This window comes from Lepidochelys kempii, chromosome 10 (genome assembly GCF_965140265.1).
Source record: "Lepidochelys kempii isolate rLepKem1 chromosome 10, rLepKem1.hap2, whole genome shotgun sequence".
Classification (NCBI taxonomy): domain Eukaryota; kingdom Metazoa; phylum Chordata; order Testudines; family Cheloniidae; genus Lepidochelys; species Lepidochelys kempii.
The window spans coordinates 44,537,016-44,556,499 of NC_133265.1; the positions used below are offsets into that span (position 1 = coordinate 44,537,016).

General features: G+C 56.7%; 1 protein-coding gene across 6 annotated transcripts in view; it reads left to right on the plus strand.

The window, feature by feature from the left end:
• AP3B2 (adaptor related protein complex 3 subunit beta 2) overlaps positions 1 to 19,484 on the plus strand; it is a 64,464-nt gene that overhangs the window by 29,782 nt on the left and 15,198 nt on the right. For 3 of the 6 annotated variants that reach the window (XM_073363181.1, XM_073363183.1, XM_073363178.1), the window contains 17 exons: positions 4,804 to 4,870; positions 5,355 to 5,537; positions 6,379 to 6,555; positions 7,282 to 7,379; positions 7,857 to 7,911; positions 8,233 to 8,304; positions 8,693 to 8,755; positions 10,103 to 10,235; positions 10,721 to 10,830; positions 11,737 to 11,913; positions 12,597 to 12,783; positions 12,964 to 13,082; positions 13,359 to 13,415; positions 14,063 to 14,174; positions 15,018 to 15,198; positions 15,736 to 15,922; positions 17,286 to 17,361. In XM_073363181.1, the coding sequence (XP_073219282.1) occupies positions 4,804 to 4,870; positions 5,355 to 5,537; positions 6,379 to 6,555; positions 7,282 to 7,379; positions 7,857 to 7,911; positions 8,233 to 8,304; positions 8,693 to 8,755; positions 10,103 to 10,235; positions 10,721 to 10,830; positions 11,737 to 11,913; positions 12,597 to 12,783; positions 12,964 to 13,082; positions 13,359 to 13,415; positions 14,063 to 14,174; positions 15,018 to 15,198; positions 15,736 to 15,922; positions 17,286 to 17,361 (2,054 nt within the window). Of the gene's footprint in view, positions 1 to 4,803; positions 4,871 to 5,354; positions 5,538 to 6,378; positions 6,556 to 7,281; positions 7,380 to 7,856; positions 7,912 to 8,232; positions 8,305 to 8,692; positions 8,756 to 10,102; positions 10,236 to 10,720; positions 10,831 to 11,736; positions 11,914 to 12,596; positions 12,784 to 12,963; positions 13,083 to 13,358; positions 13,416 to 14,062; positions 14,175 to 15,017; positions 15,199 to 15,735; positions 15,923 to 17,285; positions 17,362 to 19,484 lie in introns of those variants that run through there. The other 3 variants (XM_073363182.1, XM_073363180.1, XM_073363184.1) reach the window with 2 other exon arrangements.

Sequence of the window (19,484 nt, forward strand, 5' to 3'; positions counted from 1 at the left end):
CTGGGAGGAGTGGTAGATACGCTGGAGGGTAGAGATAGGATACAGAGGGACCTAGACAAATTGGAGGATTGGGCCAAAAGAAATCTGATGAGGTTCAACAAGGACAAGTGCAGAGTCCTGCACTTACGACGGAAGAATCCCATGCACCACTAAAGACTAGGAACCGAATGGCTAGGCAGCAGTTCTGCAGAAAAAGACCTAGGGATTACAGTGGACGAGAAGCTGGATATGAGTCAACAGTGTGCCCTTGTAGCCAAGAAGGCCAATGGCATTTTGGGATGTATCAGTAGGGGCATTGCCAGCAGATCGAGGGACGTGATCATTCCCCTCTATCGACATTGGTGAGGGCTCATCTGGAGTACTGTGTCCAGTTTTGGGCCCCACGGTACAAGAAGCATGTGGAAAAATTGGAGAGAGAGTCCAGCGAAGGGCAACAAAAATGATTAGGGGACTGGAACACATGACTTACGAGGAGAGGCTGAGGGAACTGGGATTGTTTAGTCTACAGAAGAGAAGAATGAGGGGAGATTTGATAGCTGCTTTCAACTACCTGAAAGGTGGTTCCAAAGAGGATGGATCTAGACTATTTTCAGTGGTAGTGGATGACAGGACAAGGAGTAATGGTCTCAAGTTGCAGTGGGGGAGATTTAGGTTGGATATTAGGAAAAACTTTTTCACTAGGAGGGTGGTGAAATGCTGGAATGCGTTACCTAGGGAGGTGGTGGAATCTCCTTCCTTAGAAGTTTTTAAGGTCAGGCTTGACAAAGCCCTGGCTGGGGTGATTTAATTGGGGATCGGTCCTGCTTTGAGCAGGGGGTTGGACTAGATGACCTCCTGAGGTCCCTTCCAACCCTGATATTTTATGATTCTAAATACATGCTGGACTCACTTTGCCCACACGTTGCACCTTGCGCCATCATTTACACCGGTGCACGGTGGGGACTCACACCGTCAAATCTCAGCCACCCACTTTTTATGGAGGAAGGCATGGGACACAGGGTGATGGTGCCCTGGGGCCTCTTGTGACTTGGTCAGATTGCACGGAATCAGAATTCTGGAATGTGCATGGAGGAATGTGACGTTTTGGGGATCACCCAGACCAGTATGGGGTTCTGTCACCGCCTGCCTTGTGACTTTGGATGCCTTAATGCTGGACTGCTATGACTCAGAGTTCTGAGCCCCTTAGCCAGCCTGCCAGCATAAAGGTCTCACCCTGGCTTCCATCAGCCTAGTTACTCCTGGCAGGGTGACCCCAACAAGCCCTTCTGGTCCTGACTCCCCCCAGATCCATCTGCCTGAGTTCTTAAGTGCCAGACACTGGGACTTTCCTCTCTGGCTCAGCACCCCTGCAGGGGTGAAACCTGGCCCCCGGTTATCAGCTCACTTTGCCACAAACAGGGTGCCCCCTGGAGACCTGCATGGGGCATAGATCAACAAGAAGTTTGTTTAATAGAAAAATCATAGATTCAAAGATAGAATAGTCAGGAAGCAAACAGCCAAGTTACACAGAAAATAAACATAAAGGCACGGCCCTGTCTGTACACTTCTCTAGGAGCTAACTTCCCTTCTCTAATACCACTACCTATTGCCTCTGAACAGTCTCCCCACATGCCCCCTGTCGGGGATCCTGTGTTCCATGGACAACACCCCTCTTAGATGCTGGCCCTTCACTTCAACCCCCTTCCCTCTTAACAGGGTTTCCTTTCTCTCAGACTATGGTCGTTCATGGTTACACAAAGAGGGGAAACTCTCCTGCCTTAGTGTTCCAAGACTTGGGTTTTCTTCTCAGTTTCAATGGCTTTCTATTCACTTTAAAGTTGTAAAGCCGTTGTCTTTCCCTCGGTCGTAGGATGCTACGTGCATGGACAGACAGTGGGTGAGGCAATATCTGTTCTTGGACCAGCTGCTGTTGGGAAGAGAGACAAGCTTTTGAACCACCCAGAACTCGTCGTCAGAGCTGGTGTGGAGTTAGTTTTGTGTGAACAGCTAGCTTGGGAGGCGCGCCTCCCTGCCCTATTGCATCTCCACTCTGCTGTGAGGAGATGCTGCCGTAGCACCCTGGTTACAAGTACAGTGTTCTACATATACAGCCCTGCCTACATTCACAGCCAGAACCTGCATACAGATCTCCTACTGACCATCCAGGTCAGAGCATTACCAGCTTTCAGAAAAGACCCTACCTGACATATATTAATACACAAGAACTTGGTATACAGCCAGTAGATTCAACTGCCTATTCTTTGGGGGTCAGACTCCCTGTTCTCTCTCTGGGGACGCAGACGTGCGAGCCCAGGAGCTCCTGTCCCCTGCTGCTCAATGCCAATACAGAGATGCAGCAGGGCATCCTACTGACCACCCCCCCCCCCAAACACACACACACAAAAACCCTTATGAACTGCTCCCCCCAGCACCATGGGCAGGAACCGCAGGCACCAGCAGGGGCTGTGGGTGAGACGTTTCTCCCATCACACCAACAGCAACAAGGAAATGAATAGTAACTGGAAACGAGACCAGCAGCCAAATGCTTCTGTTTGCTAGGTCAAGCACTGACTGCCCAGATAATGCAGCTATGGTAACTGACAAGCCATCTGGATCCTACTGATACATGGCTGGCATGGAAAACGTCTGGAAGAGCCACTATTGGGCCACTGATGGCCAAGATGTAGGGCTTTGAGCGTGTAGGGATTTGTTTACAGTTTTACAAACCCTCCTATTTAATAGGAATGTTTGGACGGATTTCTTAAAAAAATATATTTTTCAAGGAGATCAGATTTGCGCTATTTCTGGGTTTTGGCTTGGATCTAAACCCTAAAGATACATTCTGGTTCAACCACAGACTCTGGGCCTAGTGCAGGGTAAGATTCTCTGGCTCCTGTGATGCAGGAGCTTGGCCTAGCCAATCCTAATGCAGTCTGGCCTTCCAATCCATGGATCTAGAAGCACTCCCAGGACTGTTTTTGCAAACTTTGCGGCCTTGTGCTGGCATAAGCAAACCCGTGGGGGTTAAACTAGCAAGAAACTGGCTACGGTCTGTTTTTGTTCTTCCAGCAGAGAGTAAAACAGCGGAAGCAAATAAACGGGCGGAATAAGAGTGAAAAGTCAATTTGAATTTTTTTTTTTAAATTCTGTTTGTTTTAGCCACTGAGACAGTGTGTGTGATATAGACCAGGAATCCTTGGGCTGAAATCTGGGTGTTTTTGCCCCCTTGTTCATGGTGTAACAGCCCAGAATTTAGCTGTTGGATTTTGTTTCCTGGACATTTCCTTGTCAAAGCCCAGCACTCAAGCCTGCCCCGGGCTATTGGCTCTTTCATAGTCCATAGAATGAATGGACCCAGAAAGCACATGTGGCCTCACAGCATGGATCAATACAGGGCGTAATGAACCAGAGTGGGCAGGACATGACTGTACAATAGGATAGGCTGCTGCAGAAAGGTGACAGAGTGTCTGGTGCTGTCCTAAACTCCAGACAAGAAGGTGCATGTGGGTCAGAGGCAGAGGAATGGAAAGGATAAAGCAGGAGTGACCCAGAATGAACAGTGAATGAACATTCACTGAACCTGGTGTGAAAATCACTGAGTGATTATGTGCCTGCATCTCCCGTGTTAAATGTTTAACCTTTAGCTATTGTTAGAAGGAACCGAACCGCATTAGCTAAGAAAATTAGAATGGCCAAACAGGGTCAGACCAAAGGTCCATCTAGCCCAGTGTCCTGTCTTCTGACAGTGGCCAATGCCAGGTGCCCCAGAGGGAATGAACAGAACAGGTAATCATGAAGTGATCCACCCGCTGTCACTCATTCCCAGCTTCTGGCAAACAGAGGCTAGGGACACCATCCCTGCCCATCCTCGCTAATAGCCATTGATGGACCTATCCTTCATGGATTTATCTAGTTCATTACTTCACCAAATGAAATTAATAGGCATCCCTGTTAGTGTCTTGGCCTTCACAACATCCTGATGCCTATTAATTTCGTTTAGTGACCCCTAGTTCTTGTGTTATGAGAAGGCGTAAATAACATGTCCTTATTCACTTTCTCCACACCAGTCATGATTCTATAGACCTCTATTGTGTCCCCCATTAGTCGTCTCTTTTCCAAGCTGAAAAGTCTCAGTCTTATTAATCGCTCCTCATATGGAAGATGTTCCATATGCCTAAACATTTTTGTTGCCCTTTTCTGAACCTTTTCCAATTCCAATATATCTTTTTTGAGATGGGGCCACCACATCTGTATGTACCAAGATGTGGGCGTACCATGGATTTATATAGTAGCAATATGATATTTTCTGTCTTATTATCTATCCCTTTCTTATTGATTCCCAACATTCTCTCTGCTTTTTTGACTGCTGCTGCACACTGAGTGGTTGTTTTCAGCTGATACCTAGAGGAGGGAGAAATAAGACCAGCAGCCAAACGCTTCATAGGGACCCCTCTCTAATTGGGATCAAGCTGTTTGCTCTGCAGGGAAGCTCAAAGGCCATCTATTTACTGCTTCTGTGAGAGGGGATGGAATTGGGACTGCTCAGCTATGGATCATTGGCCCAACACTGCTAACAACTGATGGAGATTCTCCTTAGCTCATGGGCTAGCAGCAGGGGGATCTGGGGCCTAGCTGCGCTGTTGCAGAGCTGCAAAGATCTGTGCGGGGCAGCACAGCGGATCCTGCCTCATTCTCTTCCAATTCACCACAGTCCTGCCTGCTTCACTTGTCTCCCCTTTCGCTCAGTGGGGCGGGGGATAGGGCTCTCCCAGTACCTCTCCCCTCCCCCTGCTGGTAGCATCATCATCTGACTCTCCCTTGCAGCTTGGATTCAGATCAGAAGGACCAGCTGATTGAAGTGATTGAGAAGCTGCTGGCAGATAAGACCACAGTGAGTGGGGGTGGTGTTCCGGGGTAGCCACATTAACCCCATGGGGTGGGGGCAGAGGGGCACTGTATTATTAAAGGATCCCCTTCCCAAATTTCAGGCAAAGGCCCATCAAATGTACAACTCCAGGGCTCTCAGGAAGATAACTGGGGAGCTGGATTCTTAAAGGGCCAGCATCTGGCCACCCTGGGATAGGGTGCTATTAAACTGTAACCTCACTGACCCTGCTTTCCTGTTGGCTGATCCCAGTCTCCTACCCATGTGCCCTACTGGCAGTGCCTTCAGAGCAGAGTCCTGATAGAAACGCTGCCCTGGGGCTGTCCTTCCATGTCAGGGCTGAGATGGAGCCCTCCCCAGAGCTCCCTGGGGAGAGATCCAGAGACTGCTCCAGTCGGTGGGAAGTGTGAGTAGTGCCCCTCAGTGCAAATCACATCACTCTCCCTCCTGCCTTGCCCACCTTGCTACTGCTCTCTCCCCTCTGTCCCAGCTGGTGGCGGGCAGCGTGGTGATGGCCTTCGAGGAGGTTTGCCCCGAGCGCATCGACCTGATCCACAAGAACTACCGGAAGCTGTGCAACCTGCTGATCGACGTGGAGGAGTGGGGCCAAGTGGTGATCATCAACATGCTGACCCGCTACGCGCGCACCCAGTTCCTCAGCCCCAACCAGAACGTGAGTCAGACCAGGGCAGGGGACGCATGACCCCAGCGAGGCAGGGAGGGGAGTTCATACCGGAACAGAGTGCTGAGAGGGAAAAGACTGACTCAGGGGCCTACAGCGTCTCTGTGATAGTGCCAGGCCTCCTAGCCCTGACACACGTGGCTGCACTGCCCATCTCAGAGCCACGGGACCTGAAGCAGCGATGCTCAGTCTGAGGTGACCGGGCAGCATCTGGCTCAGGGTGCCCACGAGCCCCTGCGGCTGTGGCTCCTTGGTGGTGCGCCATACGGTGCTGTCGTGTGGTGGCAACACAGCATCCCCCCTTAGCTTGGACTAGAAACAAGGCACACGCTGGAGCACGTGAGCTAGGGAAGGGATCCTGCATCCCACGGAGACTGTACACAGAGATGGTGTTTTTCCAAAGCTCTGTTCTACTTCAGCCACAAACTGTGCAGAATCCCTGGATGTGGGTCTCCAGTCTGTGCTATGCAGGAGGTCAGCCTGGGTGATTACCACTCCCCTCTGGATCTGTGTCCCCTCTGGATCATGAAACAACCCCCCTGAAGCTGTCCTGGGGCTTGCACAGGCTGGCCCTGATTTCCCTCCCACATCTTGTCCTCACCGATGCAGGGACCCCCTCAGGGTCTTGTCGCTGCTCTGGGCTTGGCTGGGAGACTAGTCCGAGTGGCTGCCAATGGGGCCTGAGAGGAAAAGCCTGAGTTGTAGCAGCTCCTAGTTAGTGTCTCTGGGGTGGGTTTACTGGACTGGGAGCTCTGCCTGGCTGAGGGGGCTGCTGAGCAGGAGTTAGTGCTACATCCCCGCCCATACCCCCCCCCCCAACTGTGCCTGGCAGGAGTCCCTGCTGGAGGAGAACCCGGAGAAGGCCTTCTACGGCTCCGACGAGGAGGACTCCAAGGACGACAAGCCAGACGCAGCCTCTCTGGTGAAGCGCAAGCCCTATGTGATGGACCCTGACCACCGGCTGCTGCTGCGCAACACAAAGCCCCTGCTGCAGAGCCGCAATGCCGCAGTGAGCTACATGGCCCCCTGCCTCACCCTGCCCCCCCCCACAGAGCCGCAACCCCCCAGTGAGCTACATGCCCCCCCTCACCCTGCCCCCCGCCACAGAGCTGCAACACCACAGTGAGCCCCTCGCTTCTCTCCTTCGCCCTGCCCCCCGAGCCCTATGCCCCCCCCCAAGCCCTTCTCCTCCCACCCTGCCACAGAGCCGCAACACCGTGGGAGCCCCACGACCTCCTGCCACAGAGCTGTAATGACATGGTGAGCCCCTCCACTGCCCTGCGTCCAGGATCCCGTCGGTGTGACGCTTCCCCTCGTGCCTGAGGAGTGACAGGCGGGTTTGCCGGCGCGTGGGGCTCTCCAAGGAAGGAGACACAATTCACAGTGTCCCTGCAGGAGCATGCGCCCGGTGACTCGCTCTGCATCTGAATGGGGACGCGTAGGCCCCAAGCTCAGCAAGCCCCCTGCCCCGACACCGCCGGAGCTCCAGCGCTCTGCCCAGCTGGCCATTGACAGGGGTCTCGCTGGGAGCGGTGCTCTCCCACTGGCTGCCCTGCACTGGCTGCTGCCCAGGGAAACCCGACACGTGAAGGGGCAGTACACAGAAAACGGGATGCCTGTCTCTGCAGTCAGGTGCTTTAAACCCAGCCCTGGGCAGCACTCAGCCTGTAATGGCTGGCCCATTGCTCGGCGCCCTCCCATGACCTCCTGTCTCTCTCCTCCCCCTCCCACACAGGTGGTGATGGCCGTATCTCAGCTGTACTTCCACCTGGCACCCAAGGCCGAGGTCGGGGTCATTGCCAAGGCACTGGTGCGTCTCCTGAGGAGCCACAGGTCTGCAACTGCTGCAGCTTCTCCTCCTTTCTCCCTTTTCTCCTTCTGTCTTCTGCTCACCCCCCCTCCCCACACCCCCCTTTCTTTCTCTCAAGCAACCACCTGAACTTTCTTCCATGACTTGTTCCAAAGAGGCTGAAGTCTGTGTCACAGGCTGTCAGGGCTCGGGCCCTGCACAGAGCTGCACAGCTCTTCTGATGACTCACCCTGGCAGCCTGACCAGGTGGTTCCTATTGGCTCCATCTTGGGAATATTAAAGTTTCTGAGATGGAACCAGTGAGGTCCTGGAGGGAGAAACCCCTGAAACATCTCGGGGCAGAATATGAAGCTGGGGCTTGTTATTTCAGTGTGGCGGGGGGGAATTTGACCCAGATTGGGTCAAGCGGAGGAATTGTGTAAGAGCAGCCTGTTGCATGGATTCTCCTTGCTGCCTCGCTTCTCCGGGGCCAGCTGATGGATCTCTTTCTCTCCCGGTAGTGAGGTACAGTGGGTGGTGCTGCAGAACGTGGCCACGATGTCCATTAAGCGGCGGGTGAGTCCCGGTTCCCTGCACTTGAGAAATCACCTTTCTTTTCTCTAGAGGCTGGGGCGAGGCTGCAGCATGGGGGCATTTGGGGCTGAGCCCCCACAAGCCTGGGGCTTGGGTCTGACCCATTCCTGAGCTGTATGCAGGGACTCTGGGATGTCAGATCAGTCCAGTCCATGGGGGCCTGTCTCCAATAGGGGCCAGTGCTAGATGCTGCAGAGAAATCCCCCATCATGCACTTGGCCCGTTGCCCTGTCCCCTGACTGACCCCCAGCTGGCACCCAGCAGGGTAACTGGGCTGCTGCTAAAGCTGCTTTGTCCATGCAGGGGATGTTTGAGCCATATCTGAAGAGCTTCTACATCAGATCCACAGACCCCACCCAGATTAAGATCCTCAAGGTGAGTCAAATGCGCAGGACGGCCTGATGCATGTTCACATCGCGGCATCCCCTACATGCCTCCTGGACATAGCCTGGGCACCGAGCTACCCAAACTCCCCTGCCATAGGTGATCTGCCCCCACCATCCCTGGGAGCTTGTAGGTACTGCCTTCCCTTCTAAACACCGTCTGATCCTCTGGACCCCACGGGGAGCTCCATGCGGCCATGTGTCACCTTCTCCCCGAGCCTGGACATGCACAGTCTGCTGCACCCGGAGTCTGGCTCCTCTCACTCTCCCCGCATGCAGGATCCTTGGAGATACCTCTGTCTCTAGGCACGTGGGGGTAAATCTTTCCATCTCTCTCTCACGCGCACGCTCTTGTGCTGCTCTCTCTCCCCCCCCTTCAGCTGGAAGTTCTCACCAATCTCGCTAACGAAACCAACATCTCCACCATCCTGCGGGAGTTCCAGGTACTCAGGGCAGGGGGCTGGCGGGAGAGCCGGGTGGGGGCGGCATGGGGCAGAGCTGGAAGCATTTCAGCGGTGATGCTGTCAGCATGGGGGTAAAAGAGAGGGGCTTTGGGTGCAGTGTGAGCTCACCTCGATTGCTACCCCCCCCCAGCCATGAGCAAGAAAAGAACCATTCACAGCCTGGGAGGAGCTACCTGCTGTGGCGAGTGCCCACTATAGAGAGAGAGGAGACCGGGGCTTCTCCCGAGAGCTCAGGGCTTTCAATGCTGCTGCCCTGCAGGCTCACTCTCACAATCTCATCTCCACCCGCCATTGGGAGCTGTCCCCGTTGCCAGAGCTGGGCAGAAAATGGGCTTTTGGGTGGGGGAAGGAAATGGAAAATGGAATGTTTCAATTTGGGAATGCTGCCGTGGTGCCTCATGGGAGTTGGAGTTTGGCTGTTCATGCTCCCATTCTCCTCCATGGGCTGGTCTCCCTGTGGAGACTACATCTCCCAGGATGCACCCCAATAGTGGACGTTCCTGCATGCATCATGGGAGATGGCTGGGGAGCCTGGCCCTACAGTTCCCAAGGGGCTCCATGACAGCTTAGTGCAATCCAAATACTTTGGTTTTCAGCTGCTTGGTTATTCAATGAAAAAATCTACATTTTTCATGAAAAGTAGAGACAGTTTTGATGGAAAATTTGTGGCCAGCCCTACGTGGTCCTGGAGTCGGCTGGCTCTGTTGGGCTTGGCGGTGGCTGTTTCATAGTTAAACACCAAGACTCTGGGTGTAGGTTTCTGGAGGCCCAAATCCTTCCCACTTTATTAGCAAAACCCCTTTTTGTTTTTACCCTGGCCTTGGCCCAGCCCCTGCTCCTCACTGGGTTTGGAGAATGGGCGTGGAACTACAGCCCTGGAGGAAGAAGCCAGGTTGTTCTGCAATACATGTGGGGGAAAGCATGTGTATTGGGTCTCATGTAGACTCTTTGGGGCAGAGGCTGAGGTGTCTGTACATGCCCACACAGTGGGCCCGATCCTCATCGGGGCCTCTACGTGCTACTGGAATATAAGTAAATTACTACTTCTGCTGGATGGATTTCCCTAAAATGGGGTGGAAAAGAGAAACGTCCAGCCCTGCCAGGGCCTGTTCCCAAACAAGGGGACTACGGGAGAACCGGGCATTACAGACAGCCGTGTGACCTTCGCTACAGCAGCTGCTAGGAACCCTGAGCAAGTGCAGCTGCTGGGAGCCACCCTGCATGTCGTCTGAGGCCGCACCATCAGCTCTCAGATGGGGCTGCTCCAGCATGGTGTCCTGACTCCCGGTGCATGCTGGGAAAGCTGCCATGCCTCTTGTCCCACAGACCTACATCCGGAGCATGGACAAGGACTTTGTAGCTGCCACCATCCAGGCCATCGGGCGCTGTGCCACAAACATCGGGAAGGTCCGAGACACCTGCCTGAACGGCCTTGTTCAGCTTCTCTCTAACAGGGATGGTGAGAGCCTGGGGGCAGAGAGGGGCTAGGGGGAGCTGTCCAGGAACTTCCTACGGGAGATATTGCTTTTCAGAGCTTGCAGTGGAAGATCCAGCAATGAGTGATAGTCAGAACCATTCACAGCCTGGGAGGAGCTATCTGCTCCTCCTGTGTCTCGGACCTTCCCGTCACCAGCCCGGGACGATCCGACTGGGTGTGAGGAGGCCATGGGCTGGGGAGAGCTGGCGGAAGGGGCGCCCTGTGCTGGGACATTCTTCTGGGAGTTAAATGTCTGATTGAGCAAATTTCCACAGCTGCATGTTGTCAGCATCCCAGTGTTCGGTAGCACACCCCTGGCTGAGGCCCCTCACCCACTGACATCCTGCACAGCCTCAACAGGGTGGGGAGAGGAACCACCCCGAGCTGGCCATGGCTGAGTCCTGGCAGTGCGGGGGACGGAGACGTCTCTGCGCTCATTGGCGGGTGGGGATCTCTGTTGCCCGCAGAGCTGGTGGTGGCTGAGTCCGTGGTCGTCATTAAGAAGCTGCTGCAGATGCAGCCCTCTCAGCACAGCGAGATCATCAAGCACATGGCCAAGCTCACCGACAACATCCAGGTACGTCTGGGCTCGGGGCCCAGCTGTTCCCACCGCCAGAGGGGCTGGGGGCTCCAGCTGTATGGGGGCGAGTGTGGAGGGGGCTGTGCTCACACGGAGGAGGAGGGGTTAGTTCAGGGGGGTCCTTGGTGTCCTAAGCTGCCCTCCTTGTGGAAGTGCTGCCGCCTGTTGCCCCCTTTCTCCCCAAGGGGTGCTGCACTCCGTGTCTGGGTCCCCTGAGTTCGAATCCCCTGTGCCACCAGGGCTGGGACTCCCGTGCCAGCGCTTGCCCCGCGAGGCCGCCTGACTCCAGGAGGGACTGGCTGAGCTCTTCAAACTGCCAGCTCAGCCCCGGCAGGACCCGCTTGCTTCCTGGTGTGGCTGGTGCAGTGGGTGGGCATTGCCAGGCTCCCAGCTGTGTGTGTCCTGGAAGGGGCAGCACTGTGCAGGCCTGCCGCTGTGCTTCCCCAGATGGGCACGGGCAGGCACCCACCTAGGACGCAACCTCGGGGGGCATCGCTGGAATGGAGTGGGGCCATCTTGTCCTCTCAGACCTCTCTCTGCCCTGTCCCCATCCCCCCAGGGTCTCTGTGCTTGGGTCCCAGAATTCCCTGTGCTGGGTGCCCCAGTGCAAAGGATCCTGGATGCGCTAGGCAATGCAGCAGCTGGGCCCTGACTGGGAGAAGGAACTGGCTGGGTTGATGGGACTGGGGAGCAGTGGGGGCATTGGGCAGGACCAGCAAATCCTGGCCTAGGGACTCCAGAGCATAGTGGCTGCAGGGTGTGGGCAGGTCTCCCATGGACTGTACTGCACTTGCACCAGCTCTGGGTGACGCTCCTGGCCCCAGCCCGTCCCTCTGGAGCTTGCCCTGGCTGGGTGCAAGGGATTTTGGCAGAGCTGGGGCACTGCCATGTGCCTGTCTGCAGGTGCCCATGGCCCGGGCCAGTATCCTCTGGCTGATTGGCGAGTACTGCGAGCACGTGCCCAAGATCGCGCCTGACGTGCTCCGCAAGATGGCCAAGTCCTTCACCGGCGAGGAGGACATCGTCAAGCTGCAGGTCATCAACCTGGCAGCCAAGCTCTACCTGACCAACTCCAAGCAGGTAAGCACCATCTGGGTGGGCGGGACAGGGAGCGAGTGGCAGCATCGGCAGCTTCCCAGACTGGCTCCAAGACCCTGCTCTCACCATGCAGCTGGCTCTGCCGCGGCAGGCTCCGTGCAAAGCGGGCATTGCACACGCAATTAGTGCAGGGCTGGCTGAGCCTGTGCCCCCTGCAGTGGCTTCCCCCAACCGCTGCAAGGAAACTGTGACCATCGCAGCTGTGTCTTGCTCCACCCTACACTGCAGGGCCACCTAGCTGGCCAGTCCCCACGGTGACAGTGCTGGGCGCTCTGGGATAGAGGCACAGCTGTCTCCAAGTGTCTTGGCCCCTGCCAGACAGTGGGGTGCTGTGGGGACACTTCCGTCTGAAACAGCCTGGCCGGCCAGCTGAGCCTGCAACCCGTGGGCCCAATCCTGCAAGTAGCTCTGTGCCAGCTGAAGCTGGGGGATGTGGAGGGCACTCGGCACCTTGCTGGATTGGGCCCACAGTCCCTGCACTTAGGGTTGCCCTGCCCAGTGGGTGATGTTTGGGCTGGGCTCAGGGAATCAGCAGAGCTGGGGTGGGTGCCCTTGGGCAAGTCCCTTCCCCTCCCTGTGCCTCTGTTTCCCCATCTGTGGGGTGGGGAAAGGGTCTGCTCAGCGCGGTAGCCCTGTAAAGTCCCAGCTGCCAAGTGTCGCCATAGAGCAAGCTGCTGACCCAGTACGTGCTGAACCTGGCCAAGTACGACCAGAACTACGACATCCGGGACCGGGCCCGCTTCATCCGCCAGCTCATCGTGCCCACTGAGAAGAGCGGGGCCCTTAACAAATACGCCAAGAAGCTCTTCCTGGCGCAGAAGCCCGCCCCCATCTTGGAGTCCTCCTTCAAAGGTATGGCAAGGTGCACTGGACCCTGGGGTCCCTGTCTGACTATGAGAGGGGAGCCAGTTCCTCCCAGTAAGGGCTGGGTGATGTCGGACATGGGGCCTGCTGGGCTGTGAGGCTGGAAGCCCCTAGGGTGGGGAGTGGGGCCAGGAGGGCTGTGCTCTGAACTCTCCCTTTCTGCTGCAGATCGGGACCATTTCCAGCTTGGCTCGCTCTCACACCTCCTCAATGCCAAGGCAGTGGGCTACCAGGAGCTCCCCGACTGGCCGGACGAGGCCCCCGACCCATCCGTGCGCAATGTGGAGGTACGATGATAGCCGGGCTCTGGGAATGGGGCCTCGTGTTGTGCTCCATTTGTGTAATCCCGGGGAACGGGTGCTCACCGCACTACTCGCAGCCTTGGTCTCAGGGGACCCTGGGCTCTGGTGCGAAGCTCTGGGCAGCTGCTGAACCTCCCAGGTGTCCAGAGACATGGGTGGTTCCTGTCCTGATGCTTAGGGCAGGAGGAGTGGGGTACGGGGTGGCAGTGTCGCCCTGCAGCGTCGCTCTGCTCCTGTGACAGCAATCTCCCTCGTTTGCAGGAAGAAACCGCCTTCCCCATTGAAAGCCACATCGGGTTGCTGGGAGAGCTCAGAGAGGTGGCTCGTGTGTGTTTGTTATGGTGTCTTTCCCCTCTCTCTTGCTTTTAACGTCCAGCTCTTGGGAATTGTGTGTGCGTGCATGTGTTGGCTTTTTTCTATAACACACAAAAAGGATCTGACATCTCAGCAGAGAGTAAAAGACAGACCCACATCCCCATCCTCCACACAAACATGTGTGTAGATTAAACTCCTTTTAATCTCTCGGAGCTAAACTTGAGCCGGGCTGAGCGTGCATTGCACGTGCACAAGCACACACCTGTTCAGGAGCGTAGCCCCCAGCCAGAGTCCTGCCATGCCTGTCTCTGGATCTGCCCCCAGCGCTCGCTGCTGGGTGATCCACCTGTCAAGGAGAAGGCTGGCCAGCTTCATGCAGTGAGGGTGCTGAGAAGAGGGATGGGAGCATGGTCCGTGCATCGCTGTGTGGTCTCCACACCCCCTCCAGGACAGAGTCCCCATGGTACTGACCCTAGGGACATTTTTTTGGGAATCAGCCTGTCCATCACTGCAGAATCCCTTTGGAAGGGCCTGGCCTCTGCGATCTCCTCTCCTTGGGTCAGCTCTCTGCTGTGGGAGGTTCACAGGGGATTGGCATGGTCCTCCCCACGGCTGGCACATGCCTCACCTCCTTTTCTGCTCCCGCGCAGGTTCCGGAATGGACCAAGTGCACCAGCCGGGAGAAGAGGAAAGAGAAGGTGGAGAAGCCATTCTACTCGGATTCGGAGGGAGAGTCCGGGCCCACAGAATCAGCAGACAGCGGTGAGGGACCTGGCCGTCTCCGTGCCGGGCAGCAGGGTGGCACTGCCTGGCCCTGACAGTATTCCCACGGCCAGAGGGCAGCAGGCTCCTGCATTACCTACCTGTGCAGTGCTGAGCGCAGGCGTCTGCTGCATGGGGATGGCAGTGCAATCTGCTCTCATCTGCTAGTGTTGTGAGCTGTGGGCTCTGTCATATTCCTGATGGGGGAAGCATCTGCAGCACCCCTGGGTGGGGGTGGATAAGATGTGTCTGAGAGGCAAAGGGCCAGCCCTTCCAAAGCTTCTCCGCTGTGCATCCCCCACCTTCCCTGCTGGCCCAGGCTGGGCTGCCAGCAGCCTGACTGGAAAGGGCTGTGAGCCCTTGGCCAGCACCCAGATGACAGGGGCTACAGAGCCCTTCTCACTCAATGCCTAGGAGCATTCAGGGTCCTCGAATTGGACTGACCCTCGCTCAGGAGCCCTTCCTCCCTGGGAAAGGCCCAGGACACAATGTGTTGTCTGAAGGGCCCATCCACCCCTGCCTCCTGGCTATTTGTGGGGAGCGGGCACAGCCAGCGTCGCCCACACGGGACAGGGCGCATCTCTGTGCATGTATGGGAATGACATGATGACTCCCTTCCTGCCTGCTCCCCAGCGCACCAGCTGGGGGAACCCCGGCCCAGCGACCATGGCAGTGTAAGGGCCCTGGAGGGAAGGGTCAAGTGCATGGGATGGCAGTGTGGCGTAGCAGCCAGCGGCAGGCTGGGCGGGGCAGTTGTTGGCATGGAGCCAGTGGGTGGGCCAGCCTTGCAGACGGTGCCATGGCAAGGGCTGTGAACCCTGAGATTTTCTCTCTCTCTCCCAGAACCGGAATCGGTCAGCGAGTTGGAGAGTGAGAGCAGCAGCAGCAGCAGTGAGAGCAGCTCTGACTCGGGAAGCCGGGGCGAGGAGAGTGGAGACCAGTCGGAGGAGGAGGAGAAGAAGAAGAAGAAGAAAAAGAAGGGAAAGGAAGGGCCCCGGAAAGCCTGCCTGGAGATCGCCGGGAGGTATCACAGGCTGTGGAGGGGAGACGGGGCAGGAGGTGCCACCGGATAGGGACTGAGGAACACCCCCGGGGATATGGGGGGACTACAGCCCATCCCACCATGTCTGTTTCTCATGCCTTTAACACCCAGCACCTTTGCCCATGTGCCAGGCAGTGATCCCAGGCTGAAAGGCTGGGCCCAGCTACTCCAGTGCCAGCAGGGGGATATGCAGGAGTGTTGGTGGAGGGGATGTCAGTCACTCAACCAGCAGGGGACAGCTCAGGAGTGCTGGGTGTGGGGAGAATGTCAGCCACCCAGGGTGTGTCACAGCTTGGGGTGACATCACCCCAACATTGGCACAATGTGATTGTCCTGCCAGATAAATCTGCCGGAGAGTGTGAGCCTAGCTCAGACGCGTGGTCCCCAGCCGTGGCTCTTACCCATGATATCAAAGTATATAAATTAGCCACTGGTAGCAGGCACCCCCTGGCAGTCCTCCTGTTCGAGGGGCATGCGAGGTGTGGTGGTGCCCTGTGCCTGACCCTCTCCTTCCCGTAGCGACCCCAGCGAGGAGGAGGAGCAGGGGAAGAAGGGGAAGAAGAAGAAGCCGCAGCACGAAGGGAAAGGGGGTTCCGAGTCCTCTTGGGAGGAGGGCAGCGTCTCGGAGAGCAGCTCATCTGAGTCGGACTCAGGCTCCGAGGCAGAGGAATCCCAGTCAGAGCCGGAGAGCAAGAGGAGAACCAAGGTGAGGGGACGGGCTGGGCGTCCAGGGAGGGGCTTGCTGCCGCTGAGCCCTGGCACCACCCATCTGCCCTGCAGAGGTGGGCCGGGGCTCCCATGCACTGGGATGGGACTCAGCTCTTGCCCCTCCCTGAGCATCCTGCACCAAAGGCTCCCCGTGCCAGTGCTGAGCTGGGCCCAGCGATGAGCTGCCAAAATCTTAACAACGGGTTCCCTCCTCACCCCACGAGGGGGTAGTTGCCCACCCCCGCCCCCCAGGACTCCTGCCCCACCCAACCCCCCCGCATTCCTTGAGGCCCCCCCAGGACCCCTGCCCCATCCACCCCTGTCCCCTGGCTGCCCCCAGAACTGGGCAGGAGGATCTCATGGGCCACCGTAGTGGGTGCCCACCCCGCTCCGCCCCTAAGAGCCAGAGGCACCTGCCAGGGGGCAAGGTGGGGAGTCCCAGAGGTGCTTACCTGGGGCAGCTCCCAGGAAGCATCTGGCAGGTCCCTCTGGCTCCTAGGAGCGGGGGAGCATAGCTAGTGGGGAGCAGGGGAAGCAGCCGCTCCCCCACTGATCACATCAAAAGTGGCGCCTTAGGCGCCGACTCCCTGGGTGCTCCGGAGCTGGAGCACCCACTGGGAAAATTTGGTGGTGCAGAGCATGCACCGGCAGCTCCCTGCCCCACACCCGGCTCCAGATCACCTCACCTCTGCTGCCCCCCCCACCGCCCCAGCTTCCCGCGAATCAGCTGTTTGGCGGGAAGCCTGGGAGGGCTGAGAAGCAGGCGGCGGCTTCCCGCTCAGGCTGAGGGTGGCGGAGGTGAGCTGGGGTGGGGAGCAGTTCCCCTGCGCGCCCCCCCCTTGGTTACCTGCTGCCACGCAGGCAGCCCTCCTCACCCCCCCACCTCCCTCCCCAGCTCACTTCCGCCTCCCTGGGCCTGAGCAGGAAGCCGCCACTTGCTTCTCAGCCCGCCCCAGCTTCCAGCGCAAACAGCTGATTTGCCGGAAGCCTAGGGGCGGTGGCGAAGCGGAGCAGGGAGGAGGTGGAGGCAAGCTGGGGCCGGGGGTGGGGCAGGGAGCTGCCAGTGGGTGCTCTACACCCACCATATTTTCCCTTTGGATGCTCCAGGGCTGGAACACCCATGGAGTCGGTGCCTAAGGTGCCACTTTTGGCCAGTTAATTTAGAAGCCCTTTTAGAACCGGTTGGACAACCGGTTCTAAAAGGGCTTCTAAATTTAACAACCGGTTCTAGCAAACCGGTGCAAACTGGCTCCAGCTCACCACTGGCTGGGCCTCTCAGGGTCCTGTGCTCCTTTCCCAGCCCTCTGCCCGCACCCCGCCTGCTGACAGTCATACTGCCCCGGCTCTGTCCTCTCTTGCAGCCTCCCAGCAGCAAACCAACTCCAAAGGACGCCAGGAAAGGGACCAAGGAGATCTCCTTGCTGGACCTGGATGACTGTGAGTGTCGCTGCCCCATGGCTTATCCCCACTGCACTATGGGCTGGAAGGCTGGGGCGGGGGAGAGAGTCAGGGAGACTTCTCTTGATACCTTCCCTCCATCTCCCCATCTCTCCTCTGCTTTGCTACCATTTCTCCTCCTCCCTGTTTGGAACTGTAGCTTCCCTGCCTGCCTGCTGCCTGGCTCTCATGGGAGTCAGTGGTGGCATTTGCCCATGGGGGCCTGTAACGATGCTGGTTCTGGTGGGACCCAACTGAGAGTGCCAATTCAGGACAAACTGCTTAAAGCAGGGCAGTTACAGCCCAAGGCTGGGGTTTCTATGCACACCAAGGCAAACCAAACCAGACAGACAGAGAGGACTTTGGTCTCACCCCACTGGCTAACCACAAGTCACACAAGCAATTCCCTCAGACACTCCAGTTTCCCAGTATCACCACCAGTGCCACTCATTATGGGGACAGATAGTTATGAAAACCAATACCCCAGGAAAAGAAAAGAGGTTCTCTCGATCCCAAAGGACCAAGCCCTAGACCCAGGTCAATATACAAATCAGATCTTACCCAGAAATCACGCTGTTGCCAATCCTTTAGCATCTAAAATCTAAAGGTTTATTCATAAAAGGAAAAAGATACAGATGAGAGCTAGAATTGGTTAAATGGAATCGATTACACACAGTCATGGCAAAGTTCTTGGTTCAGGTTTGCAGCAGTGATAGAATAAACTGCAGGTTCAAATCAAGTCTCTGGAGTATGTCCACAGCTGGGATGGGTCTTTCAGTACTTGGTTCAAGGCTTTAGTGTAGCAAAGTCCCTCCAGAGGTGAGAAGCAGGATTGAAGACCAGATGGAGGAGCTGCAGCAGCTTTTTATGTTCTCTTGCCAAGTGGTCTTTCTTTCTTTGTCCCAAAGACAAGCCGTCCATCACATGGCCTGGAAAAACCTCAGAGTTCGGTCCATCGGCATGTCCCTGCATACCTTGCTGAGTCCCAAGGCGTGTCTGCCTTCTCTCAGTGGGTCAGTTGTATAGCTGATGGTCCTTAATGGGCCATCAAGCAAGCTAGGCAGAGCTGACACCAACTTGTCCGGGGTGTCACCCAGAAGCATAGCACAAGTCTGAACTACAGACAGTATAGAGCCAATATTCATAACTACAAAAATGATACACACACGTAGACAGCATAATCATAACCAGCAAACCATAACCTTGTCTGAGACACCTTATTTGACCCCCTTTATACAAGATTTGGTGCCACTACAGGACCTTGGTTGCAACCATGTTCTATATGGTCCCAGTTCAAGTCAATAATTTGACAGGGCTCCCTGAAAAGCTCAATTCTGGGGGCCCTATCTGGGAGGAAGATGGGGACAGTGGGGGACACAGGAGGTAGCTCCCCCCAGAGCCTGTCCTATCCCCACCTCCTCCTGCCTGTGCCTGGCTTGTGCTCCCAGCTGGGGGCTCTGCTGTCCAGGAGGTCCTGCTACTCAGGTCTGGCTCCACCTCTGTGTCCTCCCTGTGCTCCCCTGCCTGCTCCTAGGCTGTAGCATCCCTGCACTGACCCACCTCTGAGCACCCCTCACCGAGGCCTGGGACTGGCACGTGGCAACCTGGAGGCTGCTCTGTAGGGGAGGGAAAGGAGCAACCTGGCACTGCAGGGGAGCACAGGGACTGGAGCCGCTGGCGAAGGCCTTCTGTTTGGCCCGCCAGGCATCAACTGTTCCTTCCTGCTCCCCATTGGGGTTTCTGCTGCTATGTGGCTCCAGCTGGCCCTAGGCAGAGTTGGAGCCAGGCAGCGGGGCCATCCTTACAGCGGACCCCCAGCAGGGAGCGAGGGGGAGCATCTGATGCCCAGTGAGCCAAATAGAAGGCCCTTGTGGGCCAAATCTATCTTTCAGGGAGCTCCCTGGGACTGCAAAGGGGGAATGTGCCTAATGCCACCGGTGCAGTGGGTTAGTCTGTTCTCACTGCCATGCTGGGGAGAGGGGTGTGCAGCAAAGACACAGGGACTCTCCTTGGGACAGACTTTGAGGACGGGGGCAGTGTCACACTCAATGTGTGCACAGGACCCCAGGTGTCCCTTATGGCCTGAGAGCCCTTTAAGAGCAGATGTCCTGGGAAACGTGGCT